The 14,407-nt window shown below is 44.3% G+C and overlaps 1 protein-coding gene across 1 annotated transcript in view; it reads right to left on the bottom strand.

The window, feature by feature from the left end:
• SLC5A8 (solute carrier family 5 member 8) overlaps window positions 1-3,684 on the bottom strand; it is a 75,254-nt gene extending 71,570 nt beyond the window's left edge. The window contains exon 1 of the mRNA XM_060114236.1: window positions 3,334-3,684. Coding sequence (XP_059970219.1) covers window positions 3,334-3,684 — 351 coding nt within the window. The remainder of the gene's footprint in view (window positions 1-3,333) is intronic.
• Window positions 3,685-14,407: the final 10,723 nt, after the last annotated feature.

The following is a 14,407-nucleotide window of genomic DNA, read 5'->3' as shown; positions in this document are numbered from 1 at the left end:
GTAAATCAGCAATATGGCAGTCACCGAATCTTTAGTTCCTCCCCAAGGTACCAAGATAACAGTATCTGATGCACATTTCCTGAGTTGTTTTACAGATGCTAAAAGCTCCATCAAATGGAAGAAGTTAATTACTTGATGACCATGAGCATGTAGCCCCAGACCTACTGAAGCCTGAGGACTGATCATGTGAACCCCTGTGACACTGCCCTATTACCTCACCACCAATCTATCAGAGAATTGTGCACAAGGTGGTCACAAACTCTGTGACTCCCCTCCCTCACCTTGCCTTTAAAAATGCTTCCCTAAAACCCACTGGAGAGTTCAGGATTTTTTTATCATTAGCTGCCCCAGACTAATAATAAAAGCTGCACTTTCCTCCACTGCAACCTGGTGTCAGTAGATTGGCTTTACTGCACATGGACGAGAGGACCCAAGTTTGGTTCAGTAACACCTATAGTCAGTTGAGATCTCTCATAGTCCTCAGTACTTTGAATAACTTAGGGACACTAAGATTTCTATTGAATGTTTTTTAAAAGAGAGAGAGAGAGAGAGAGAGAGAGAGAGAGAGAGAGAGAGAGAGAGAGAGAGAGAGAGAGAGTCTGGCAACGTAGTTCAAACACATTGATTTTGCTGGATCCAGAAACATCCTGAAGAAACGGTGAATGCAGTTGGGCTCCTGTATATTTCTTCTCTGTGAATCTGGAAGTTGCTATACACCTATCAGGACTACACCTTGAAGGCAGTGATAAATAGATATCACAAATGCTTCTGAACAGCCAATTGTAGCTAACAATCTGGAACTAGGGAAAGATTTCATACTTGCACAAGAATGCCAGGGTATCTCAATGCTGGACTTCTTATTCTGTATAGTTGATTCCACCTCTCAGCATAAAACAAACAAAATATGCCACAAGAAAGTGTTTTCCATGACCAACTGCCAGGGACATAGCATGTTACCTAACTTCCCTGTCCCCAGTGGTCTGGCATCTGCTAGGCGTGGACACCCCCAGTGTGTCCACAACCCCTTGTGTCCTGCACCACATCTCTTTTGCCTGCACCATTCTAAGCTCCGCTCAGGGTTATAACACTCACCGGAGCCTTCAGAAGCAGCCAGTATGCACCACTGCACAGCCTCTAGGCATGTGTCCACTTTGCTTCAGGCTCTCTTGTGTAGCTTAACTTACTCGGAATCTCTGTCTGCAAAATGGGGCTCTCACAGTATAAGAATTATTTTGAGTATTGAGTCAGATAATGTATGTCAAACAGGCAACCCAGTGCCCAGCCTGTATTAAGCATTCAGTAAACGTTCACTTTTTGCCATTTTTAGCTGGAACCCTGCTAACTTAGCCTCCACCCCTGCAAATGTGTGGGAAATCTGTTTCTGGTTGAGTTAATGTTGCTGACCCAAAGAGGCACAGGTCAGTGATTATGAGAGGAGCATTCACCTATGGGGACTGAAGTCCTCTTGCCAGGTTCTTCAAACCCTTTCTGGGTTTTGGAGTTAACTACAGATCAGAGCTCACAGACTCAAAATGCCTACAGATCTCATCACGTAAAATACACCAACTGGATCAGCCAGGCGTTCATATATTACCAGGTTGAAATATTCCTCATATCCATTAAGAAATATGTCCTCTGACATCTCCCTCAAAGCAAGAACTCCCTTCAGTCCTTTCCATTTTCCCTTCTGCATTTTTGATAAAGACCTAAATGCAGATAGATTTCTCTACCATAAGACAGTAACCATGCAGATACAATGAAGAGACCTCAATATAGAAATTAATAGGGAATGACAGCAACAGCTATAAAATGGGGTTCCCATTGCCACAGGGAATGTGAGCCCAGTGTCACTAGTCTTTTAAGTTTCAGAAGAAGTCAGAATCTGGAATTTTATTTGACTTCTCATCATTAAATGCTAAATTAAATTTTTTTCAAAACACTATAAGGGCCAACAACAACAAAAAAGACCTAAGACTGAGTTTGTCTGGGGTAATCAGTTTGTCACTTTTGAGCAAAACAAAGAAACTCTACCCTGCTCACTTCTGGGGCAATGACTAAACGCTCTCAAACACGATGACCAGAGTGCAAAGAAGGCAATGCTGCACCAGGGGCACCTCACCCTGCAATGAGTTCATTAGAGCCCAGGCAGTGTGTCACCAACACCTGTTGTGCCTTTGGGGCCCATCCCCAGCACCAGTTGAACCAGCCTCACTAAGAAACCACCATCCAGTGGCTCTGGGTTGGGGCAAACACTACATGAACTCAAGGACAAGGTGGCTGCTGAGAATGAGGCTCGGGGTCCTTGGATAATGGTCTGTTAGAGGGAACACTTCTGCACGTTTGTCCATGGAACTCATGGAACTGGGCCCGACCACTCCTCTAAACTTTTATCCCCCCCGCCCGACACTCCCATTCAACAGCTCTTTAAACTAAACCAAACGTTCACACTATCTTTGCAAAGCCCTTTCTGGCCGACAATTTGAGAAAATTTATAACCAGGGGACCTGTGCAATTGGAAAGATGGTTTCCCTTAATCATCTCTCCACAGAGAAGGCAGAGACGCTTAAGAACTCTGCAGCCAAATTTTCCTAGTGATCCCAAGGGAACAACCTCTACCACAATCACCCCAATACTTATGGTCAACATTCATTCAGCACTTACCCTGTGCCAGACACGATTCTAAATGCTGCCCTTGCATCATCTCATTTAATCCCCCCAACAACCAGATGAGGTAGGTAGTATAATTATTCCCATTTTGAGACTAAGAAAGAGGCACAAAAGGTTAAATAAGTCAGCCAAGGTTACCCAGCTAGTAAGCGTAGAATCTGGTCTCAAACACGAGATTCAGAACCTTAACCATGTGGGTGCCTGACTCTCCGTGGAAGGCATGTTTGTGGAGAGGGAAGGAGCGGAGAGTACCCATACTTCCTGGAGAAGTGAGTGGACCAAGGACCCGGAATGAGGGGATTCCTTTCAAGGAGGAGGAGCTGAGACTTACCCTTCCCCAAGATAATAAGTTGAAAAATCTTTCCCCTTGACTTGGAATCAAAGATGTTAAAGCAGAAATGGCCTTACTGAGCACTAGTCCGGATAACTCCGTCTACTCTGGGAGCCTCTCTCTTCCCCTGAGCTCATGCAAGTTAAGTCCCAAGATTATTTTTCGCCTTTACAAGACACCTCTCCCCAAAAGGGGCGGGCAGAAGAGGTGATGGATATGAACGGAGAGAGACTTGGATGTGGTGGAGAGTCTGCCCCCAGGAAAACCCGTCCAGGAGCCTGAAAAGTACTCCCCTCACCCCATCACCTCTCCCCGGGCCCTCCCTCACCCTGTACCTCGTAGGTGCTGGTAACTCCCAGTTTGTAGAATACCGGGAGGAAGACCTCCGCGCTGAGGACCACCACAAGGAAGTAGGTGATGGCAAAGATGCTGAATATGGCCCCAAAACGGTAGACCTCGGAGGGGGTGCCCAGGACGGTGACAGCCGACATGAAGCTGGCGCTGAGGGACATCGCCACGGGCACGGCGGTCATCCTGCGGCCGCCCATCAAGAAGTCCCCGGAGGTCTGCTGGCCGCCCCCCGCGAAGGCGTAGTAGATGCCGATGGCGGCCGAGATGAGCAGCATCCCGGCAAACACTACGTAGTCCCACACCACGAAGGTGCCGATGCCCCGCGGTGAGTCCATGGCCGCGCGGTTGCCGGGGCCCTGCGCGTAAACTGGCGGCTCCGCGGCTCGCAGCTGGAGCCGGAGCTTCACCTGCGCGCCCTGCTCTCACTGATTCCCGAGCCGCGCGCGGCGGGCGCGGCGCCCTAAGGGGATTAGAGGCGTCTGGCAGGTGTCGGTCCCCGCCGGCACCCAGCGTCTCGCGAAAGGGGACGGAGGGTACGCTCTGGCAGCAGCCTCTGCGCCCACCGCAGCCAGCAGAGCCCCCCGAAATGGGACTTCGGGGACCCCACCCCCAGGTGCCAGGCCAGGGTGGCTGGCTCCCCGAGCGCCGCGGACACCTGGGCAGGTGAGAACTTGAAGCTTCCAGCCGCCTCTGGCGAATCCTCAAGGAGCGCTCAGAGAAAATTTTATCAAGTGGCACCCTAGGGAACGCACTATTTAAATGAGCAGGTGACCTATGGGAGAGGTGGGTCGAAGGGCAATTGTCACGCCTTTATTTATTTATTTTTAACATCTTCATTGGAGTATAATTGCTTTACAATGGTGTGTTACTTTCTGCTTTACAACAAAGTGAATCAGCTATACTGATACATATATCCCCATATCTCTTCCGTCTTGCATCTCCTTCCCACCCTCCCTATCCCACCCGTACAAATACCATATGCTAACATGCCTTTACTTTTAGCTTTCCAGTTCAACAGACCGGGTCCTTACAGGAAGATACACCTGGAATTTTTCAATTGCCTTATGTGACAAATTGATGGGCGATTCGGGTGACAGTGTGCAGTGAGCTGAGGACCCAGTCCTTAGGCACGTAAGCAGTTACAAAGGACAGGAACAAGTCTGTGCTACTGGTTGCCTGCGCTTTCATTCAACAAACAATTTTGATTCCCAACAGTCTCTGCTACAAATGATAGTTGCTATAATATCAGAAATACCTACTATTTAATGAGCCTTACCATGTGACATATAACACGCTTGGCACCTTGTACATTAACTAGTGTAATTCTTACAATTACCCTTGGTATAGAAATCATCTCCATTTTTCAAATAAGGAAGCTGGCCAAAACACTTTCCCAAGGAAACGGTAGAGATTAAGATTTTTAATCCAGGTCTGTTACAGAATTTGTTCTCTTAATCACAATGCTATACCTTTGTAGAGTACAAATGTAGACACATGTTAAATGTAGGCACAAATATGTACACCTAAATGAAGATACCTGAAAGCATATGAAGACAAGATCATTTGCAGTAGTAGCACTCAGTATTTTAAGTGGCTTGCCTTGAAATATTACTAACAACATGAGTCATGCCTGTAAAGCAATGTGATCCTCAGGTTTTTCTTCTAAAATAGGCCCTCTGGCCAAATAAGCCCTGGCATAGGTATATTTCAAGCCATCCTTGTTCATCTTCATACATCTTTATAATTTACCTGTTGACCCTTGGTAAACAACCCACAGAATGCATTTAGCCCAGCCTGCTATGTGAAGAAAGCTATATCAGACTTTATTTTTTTGTAAACTGACGTTATGTGTATAACACTTTTGAAAGGAAATAAAGAAGGAAATATAAGCTAAATCCAAGTGATTTAATTATTTAAACAATTACATGGTTTGGAATTATGTCCCAACTGTGTGAAATATACTATGTTTGCACTTATTATGACTCTCTTGGACAGAGACAGTATTTTCTCCTACTGTCACCGCCTGGAGCTCAAACTCTCACCATGAAACAGCACCATAAAAGTTATAGCATCCACTACATCTGGGGTTCTTCCATCTCCACACAAACTATAGTGCTTTACTTTACGACCCCTCCCAAGATTCACTGTGTGCTGCCAGTGTACTCTACCCCCATTAGCGTCCTGCCAGAGGATTAAGTGAGATGATATGTTCTCCGGAGATGATGGCCTCTGATTGCACGGAGAGAGAGGCATTTTGGTGGAAAACACCCAGACAACAGAGGGTTGGCTGTCCAATTCTCTGATGATGGGAGATGTTATGACTTTGAACCCAGCATAGTAGTAGTAGTTGTGGGGAGGACAAGTGGTCTTCCCACCTACTTTTAGGGAGACATTTCCTTTTCAAAATGGACCACGATGCATGTTTTTAGTCCAGTTAAATGTGACTTCCTAGCAATTCATCCTACATTTTCTGGCCCTTGACCAGCTCTCAGACATCTTTTCCTACCACTTCTTTTCTCCATTTACTCTACTCCAGCCACATTATCTTCTCACTGTTCCTGGAACATGTCAAGCCTGTTTCTGTCTCAGGGCCTTTGCATGTGTTGCATCCTCTGCCTTGAATGCTCTTCTTCCAGATATCACCATGACTCCGACCTTCACTTCATTCAGGTCAAATGTCATCTCCTCCAAAAACCTTCCCTGCCCATTCCACCTATCGCTTTCTACTCCCCTTACCTTGTTGTTGTTGTTGTTGTTGTTTAATATACAAATACACTCTGACATAATTCTTTGTTTATCTTGTTTGTAGTCTGTCTTCTCCAGCTGGAATAGAAGCCCCATGAAGGCAGGGACTTTCTCTTTCTTTTGTTCATCACTATACTCCCTGGGTCTAAAACCTGGTACATGGTAGTTATTTTTAAAAATATTTGTTGAATATGTGAATAGACAAAGGAAGGGATTATTAGGAAATTCTCTCAAATAAATTGACTCAGTCTTGGGTTTTTTGTTTTTGTTTTTGTTTTTGCGGTACGTGGGCCTCTCACTGTTGTGGCCTCTCCCATTGCGGAGCACAGGCTCCGGACACGCAGGCTCAGTGGCCATGGCTCACGGGCCCAGCCGCTCCACGGCATGTGGGATCTTCCCAGTCCGGGGCACGAACCCGTGTCCCCTGTATCGGCAGGCGGACTCTCAACCACTGTGCCACCAGGGAAGCCCAGTCTTGGTTTTTAATGTTGCAAATTTCATCTTTTTTCTGTGTTTCATAGACATTTTGGAGGAAAAATGAGCGAAGCTACATCAGGAACTACTTTTTATTTTAAAGCTACATTTAGACCTACAGCAGTTGTCTTTAATTTATCATTATGTTTTCTTTACCCATTTTATCAATTAATATTGCATTTGGCTGAGAACAACAGGAACCAAAATAACGATGGTGTAAGCAAGATAAATGTTTACTTCTCTTTCACATTTAAAGATGTCCAAAGATAAGTAGCTGAGGATGGAGGTGGGGAGAGGGGTGAGGCTACATGAAATGATTTGGGATCCAAACTCCTCTCTTACAGTTCTACCATCTTCAGATTTGATTTCCATCTCAGCAAGAGGAAGGAAAGGGCTGCTTAGGGTATGTCCACATCCTTCAAGGACATTTCCCATCAATTTTATGTGACAGTTCCACTTATATCTCATTGAATAGAACTTAGTCACATGGTCACATCTAGTTTCCAGAGAGGCTGGGAAATGAAGTCTTTGTGCTAAGGGGCCACGGGCCAAACTAAATTTGGGGGCCCTACTTCTAAAGAAGAACAGGAGAATAGACACTGGGGGATGACCAGCAGTCTCTGCCACATCTAACTTAACCACAACCTTCACCAAACAAACTTCTTTCTCAGAGTTTCCCAAGAATTTTTACTATTTCCCCATGGGTCATCCTTAGCTGACAAAGTTAGAAGTCCTCAGGTTTAAAAACACAAATCAACTATGCCAATGACTAGTTCCTACCTTACCCTTCTCTACTTAAAGTTGACAGTCTCTGGTTTTTCCTCTTGTTTTGACAAACAGCTATTCTCTCCTCAAGAAACCACTCAGAAGACCCCTAACACTAGGGCCACATAGAAGCAGACAGGAGCACGAGTGAAGTGGCTGATTCAGAATGGGGGACACAGAGGGACGCTGCGGTGCCCAGTCACAGCGGGCTACCCCTTACTCAGTTGCTCACAGCCCTTGAAGAAAGCATTTCTCAAGTGCATTTTGACATGTGATCTGCTGGTTTTATAATCAATATGCATTGATTTTAGGAACACACTTAGTACACAGGATGTTGTAAAGTCAAAGCTCATTAAGATTAGGTACAGGCACTATCCCCAACTGTCTTGTTATACAAACTACATCCTTTTAAGGAAGAGTCATGGCTGCAATAGGAAACACTTCCCGTGATACACAGAATGTTGCAATGACATCTGTTGTAATGGGATTATATTTGTGTCAGACACTTGCTGAAGGAAGGACAGGATTTCAAGCTCACAGAAGCTCTAAATACAAGGCTATGATAAAGATTGGTTTGGTGGACTTCCCTGGTGGAGCAGTGGTTAAGAATCGGCCTGCCAATGCAGGGGACACGGGTTCAAGCCCTGGTCTGGGAAGATTCCACATGCCGCGGAGCAACTAAGCCCATGCACTACAACTACTGAGCCTGCACTCTAGAGCCCATGAGCTACAACTACTGAGCCCACGTGCTGCAACTGCTGAAGGCTGCATGCCTAGAGCCTGTGAACCACAACAAAGAGAAGCCACTGCAATGAGAAGCCCATACACCACAACGAAGAGTAGCCCCCGCTCGCTGCAACTAGAGAAAGCCTGAGCATAGCAACGAAGACCCAATGCAGCCAAAAAATAAATTAAAAAAAAAAAGATTGGTTTGGGAACAAATAATATTTAAAATTATTAACAAGTCAGCAGTTAAGAAAGTTACATGAGCTGCCTTCAAGTTTAAAACATTATTGTCTTGTTGCCTAAAAGTTACTTTAGTTTATAAACCAGATCCCTCCCTAAATAAGGTAAATAATATTAGCTATAGGGTAGAAGGTCTCACATTTTTTGTTTCTCTCCAGACCTTTCCTACTGAGTTCACTTTTATCCCTCTCACTAATCAGTGTACTTATAAACATATAAAAATACATAATAAGCTTATTCATGCAATGCCTTATAACTGCACAGTTCATTCAGGTTTTAGAAGTATATTCACATTTAATATTTTGTGAAAAATAGAAACTTAAACCACAATAGGTTTATATTACACCTTTTTCCCAGTCCCATTTATGGTATGTTTTTAAAATTTGGCAAAATAAACTTTTTCCCCAGAAAAGTAATCGGTGGCCCTGAAAATTGGTGGCCTGCTACATCTGAAGGCCCTAGATATAGATGGCCAACAGAGCCAAACAGGTTTCCTTGGAGTGAAATAATGTTTGGTATTCCTATTACTCACCTCACACTGCTGGGAACATGTTTATTTACCATTTATCCTGAAACAAGGAAATAAGAAATTTATATTGAAAATTATAGCACTGTATTATTAGTTGCTTCACACATCCTTTTGTCTTCTGTAGAAATATAGGAGTTTTTCTGAATGGCCTCTTTAATTTTTTTTAAAGCAGAGTAGCTAGGGAGGTCAATGAGAACAGACTGACACTTGCTGGTAATTATGCTCAAGTGGAAAAACGACCTAGAATGTGCTGACATGTGTCATAGCTCATGCGAGGAACTCAAACCTTCACAAGAAGACAACCATCCCCACTCACCTTGGCACATGCCTCCCCCCTAGTTTTCTCTCCCATCTATGGTTCTGTATAATTGCTCTCACCCCCACCTCCTCCTGGGTGAGATGGGTGATAGAGTCTCACCCATCATTAAAGGTGGACTCAATTTTCAACATTCTTCATGAAATATTTCACTATTCCTAATCCTACCAGCCCACAACCAGATGTACTCTCTCCCTGTCTTGAGCATTTTTACCATGTTTGTACTGCATTTTTGGCCTTCATACTGGTATGGTCTTGTAGTCGTTTTAATCAAGGCTATTAATGCAGGATAATCTCACAGATTCCATGAGTCCAAAAGCAGAAACTAGGAAGCCACTCTACATACCTGCTTCATTTTCCCCTCTCTCTCCAGATGGGTTTTCTCTGCACTGCCACAGTTATAGGGCCAGAAATGTCCAAGCCAGTGCTTATATGCCCTTAATTCAGTAAACAACAGAGGTTGATTAGCACCTTTGAATTTTAATTTTCAATCCCTTGGAGAGGAAATCTGATTGGTGCAGCTTGGGTCCCATGTCTCTGGACCCCAATCTCATCAGCAGTGGCCAGAAGGGCAGGGTTCCCATTGTGGCTGTACAGATTCACCCTGAGAGTGGGGAAGGGGGACTAGTTTCCCATGTGGGAGGTGGTGAGCTGGTGAGCTGCTCTGAAAGGTGCCTCCTCTATCAAACATCTATGCCATTTTGTTATCTCCTGTGAGAGTAAAATAAGCTCCTTGGGAAAAGGGACTGGGCTTGCTCATCGTCATAAATCCCCACAACCCAGCACTGCTTGTTGCCTAAAAGAAAATGCTAAACATGCTGTCGTATTGACGCTACTTTACCGTGCTTGTCAGCATTAAGATTTTTGCCTGCTTTCAAGATGGAGGAAGAAGCCACGAGCCAAGGAATACAGGTTGCCCCTAGGAGCCGGAAAGGGCAAGAAAACAGGTTCTCTGGATAAGAGGAGCGGCTGTAACAACACCCTGATTTTAACCCAGTAAGACCCATGTCAGACTTCTGACCTGCAGAACTGTAAGATAATAAATATTTGTTCTTTTAAGCCACTAAAAAAAAATAAATAAAAGAATTTCCCAAGAATTTCTAAAAGTGAAGTTTGGAAACCTGAGAGTGATCTAATTGGATCTTGAAATCATCATACCAAGTTATTTTTCTTGCTGACAGATTTGCAACAGATATAACAAGATTTCATTTAACTTCTATTAAACCTAGGTGCAGTAAACGTATTATACTTAATGTTGATGACTCTAAAGACAGATCTATATTAATTAGATCAACAAACTTAAACTAACCTTAATATCAGGTATTAACTTAATAGAGTATTTCCCTGTTCATGTGAACTTGAAACTCATTTTGTCTAGCTTCTTTTATATTTACTTTGTAAGCACTTAAAGTGAATTAAATAGAGCTCTTTATAAATTCAATTTTTTTTTTTTTTTTTTTTTTTTGAGGTACGCGGGCCTCTCACCGTTGTGGCCTCTCCTGTTATGGAGCACAGGCTCCGGACGCACAGGCTCAGCGGCCATGGCTCACGGGCCCAGCCACTCCGCGGCATGTGGGATCCTCCCGGACCAGGGCACGAACCCATGTCCCCTGCATCTGCAGGCGGACCCTCAAACACTGCGCCACCAGGGAAGCCCTACAAATTCAATTTTGATAATACTTTCCAAAGGCAGAGATATCTCATGTGTATAATGTGTACACAGACATATAAACAAACAATACTAGAGATCTCATAGCGTCACTTGAAAAAACTCAGTTATGAATGGGGTATTACAATACAAACTTACTAGCTTACAAAGAACAGTTGGAATACATTAAAGTTGCTTGCTCAGATGACTAAGGCTTTACTATTTGTTCTTGACTCTTATGAAGCTTATGAATTAAAGTTTGGCTGAGGGAGCATTCCTAGCAGTTTTGAGGGTTTTTTTTTTAAAATGTTATTCCTGCATCCCTTTTTTTCTTCAGTTCCAAGCAATATAGTTTGATTAGATAAGCTCCAGAGATCCCAGGTAGATCATTTACATCTCAAAGGCACAGGAAGAGAAATGCAAATTCCTCCTTTAACTAATACAAAACCTAGCCATCTTAGGCTATTTTCAGGGAACTTTCTTTTTTTTCCAGTTCCCAAATATCCACTTCAGTTTAAACAAATAACAGTAATAGACAATAATACATATCATCTGCTCACATTCGCATGCCTCACTTTCAGCAAAACCAGGAAGAGAAAAAGGGATTGAACTCAGGTACCGAGACACTCATTCACACACACACACACACACACACCCTCAAGATAAAAGCAATTGCAAAAGACCAACTTTGATGTAATAGCCGAGCCCTTAAGGGCTTTTGCTCTCCAGATCTCAGAGAGTATAGAGGCATTTTCTTTCATTTAGGGAGCATAGCTAAAGATCTCCTAGTTTTGCAAATATACCCCAGGGGACTGTAAGATGGAACAGAGCTCTGATCGTCCATACTTAATTACTCATGGCCAGTGTTATCAAATATCAAGCAAACAGCAATTCAGATCGGTCTCTCAGGGTCACAGTTCCCTAGCCCCAAAAGGAAGATTCCCAACCGATGCCCCATAAGTCCAAAAGGAGAGAACGCCAACCAATGCCCCATAGGAGATGAAGCTGAATGAAGGACCAAGGCTAGTTCACAAGGGAAAAGCCCAATGCTCTGCCTCGGGTGAAACTAATGCAACAGGGAAGGATACCCTGGGGTCATCACACACGAACCCCATTATTCTCCAAAGACGTCTCAACTGGTCAATGCAAGTACTCACACACACACATATGGTCCCACAAACAAAGGATCAGACGACGCATGGTCCAGAAATTCCACGTTCATTCCCAGACGGAGGCTCCAGAGCAGCCTGGCTCCTGAAAGAGAATGGACCATGAGTGGCTCACCCCAAAATGATACACACAAAAACACAAACCACTAAGCTACGGTCACAAAGACAGAAAATCTGAGGAGGTATAGTCTAAAATTCCGCTTCCACTCCCAGACGGAGGCCTCCAAACAGATTGGCCCAGCTCTCAAAAGAAAGTGGACCCAGTGGCTCACTTCCCGCAAGGGAAGCAGCCCAGATGCAGTGGAGAGAATTCCCAGCCTGCGCAAGCTGGAGTGACTCACCCAAGGACACCGAATGTGGACTGCGGCTCCAGACGTTTCTCGGCTCCAAACAGCCTCGTGCCATGGGCGGCCGACACCTGTCGGGGACAGTGCCTCCAAGATTTCCTGAGCGAAATGGGCTCTGGCAGCTGCTGGAGGCTCAGGGAAGGGGCTGCCCTCTGCTGGGGTCGACCTGCCACGGGCACAGACTCCTCGGCTGGCTTAGCCAAAATTGTGAGCGCAAGTTTGTGTGCCCGACGCACAGTGAGGCCAAACAAACCGAAACGTTGGAGTTTGGAGCAAAGAAAGGTTTATTGCAGGGCCCTGCAAGGAGACGGGTGGCTCATGCCCTAAAAAGCCCCAAGCTCCCTGAAGGGTTTCCGCAAAGCATTTTTAAAAGCCAGGTGGGTGGGGCGGGGCGTCACAGGGTATGTGATCAGCTTGTGCACAATTCTCTGATTAGCTGATGGTGAGGGAACAGGGTGGTATCACAGGGGTTCACATTGTCAGTCCTTAGGCTCCAGGAGGCCTGGGCCTGTGTGCTTATGGTCATCAAGTAGTTAACATCTTCCATTTGGTGAGGGGGGTTTCACATCTGTAAAACAACTCAGGAAATGTACATCAAATACTGTTATCTAGGTACTTCGGAGAGAAGCTAAAGCAGAGGATATGGGGGAAAGGCCTGTCCTGGGAAGGCCCCACAGTGTCCTGTTCGGTTCCACTTCCACCTAGGAACACTGAGTAAAGTTGGGAATTTAAAGCAGTACAAGAGTCAGTGATGTCGACTGAAGAAAATGCACAACCTGAAAGTTGAGAATTATGTTTTATTCAGCAGACATACTGAGGACTTAAGCCTGGGAGATAGTCTCTCAGATAGCTCTGAGGAACTGCTCTGAAGAGGTAAGGGAGGAATCAGGATATATAGGAGTCTTTACAACAAAAACCAAGTAGTCAGAACATCAAAAGATTACTGTTAATTAAAGAAAACCAGACATCCCAAGTTAATGCATTTAGTGCTTTTCTATATATGGGAAGATGCAAGAGTCTGGGCTTACTGAAATCACTCCTTTGGTATACACCTTAACTATCTAGGGCCAGTATCCTGTTTTTCTCCATCCTGAATCCCCTCAGGGTGCACGGTTGGGGGGTAGCTGCAGTGACAGATGACTTACTACATCCTTTGTTTACTGATGTGGCAGGTGACATTCATCATCCACAGGGGTCACCACAGGGCTTGAGGTGGGAGAGGTGTAAATGACTCAGAACTACTCCCACAGGTCTTCTTTTATTTTGTTTCTTATCTGAGTTTCACTCTAACCAACTCAGTGTAATCAATTCTGAGTTGCAGTATTAGGTACTTGACTAGGTAATAGGATCAACCAGCTCAATAAATTTAGTAGGAGGAGATTTATCTGATGCCCTAGTGTGCTTCCTGTTAGGGAATGAGGGCTATGAAACTCCTTATGTTTCTGTTTTTAGCAGAACTGCTATGGTAGCTCAGTAAGGCCAACTTTTGTGCTATCACAGCCCACATCCTTAGCCTGGTTTTCTGGCACAGATATTTCCCTTCTTTTGCTGCTTGACTTCTGTTGTTTTCCCCAGATTTCAATCTTTTTTGCCTATGTATCTTTTATTGCAAGCAATCTCAACTCCTCTTTTGGATACAGAAAGTTAAACACAAAGAAGGAACAATGTCTAATAAAATATGTTGATTGCACATACTCCACTACTTCCTGAAACAGCACTAAGATGACTAAAATGCCATCAAAGGAATTAAAAAAAATAAAGACAAAAAAAAAAAAACAAAGAGAAGGTGAGAAGGTGTGACTGCCAGTGAAAGATTTAGGACAATTTTGGAAGAATGAATGCAGATAAACAAGTGGAAATTGACTTGGGTTTTAGCTTTCTTCACCTATTAAATACCTTAAGGGAAGGAGGCCAACAAGAACAAAACAGATTGTAGCACAGTACCCCCCAGGAAGAGTCAGAAACAAAGGTGCCGTATACCTTTAAAGGTAAGGATGGGACGTAGAATGGAAACCTAGAAGGCTTTTCTGGGCAGCCAGGTAACTCCCTCTCCATTTTCTTGTCAGAAAACTAAAAACACCCTTCCTGGAAAGGTTAAA

This window comes from Mesoplodon densirostris, chromosome 11, assembly GCF_025265405.1.
Source record: "Mesoplodon densirostris isolate mMesDen1 chromosome 11, mMesDen1 primary haplotype, whole genome shotgun sequence".
In the NCBI taxonomy this organism is placed as follows: Eukaryota; Metazoa; Chordata; class Mammalia; order Artiodactyla; family Ziphiidae; genus Mesoplodon; species Mesoplodon densirostris.
This window is presented reverse-complemented; position numbering and strand designations above follow the sequence as displayed.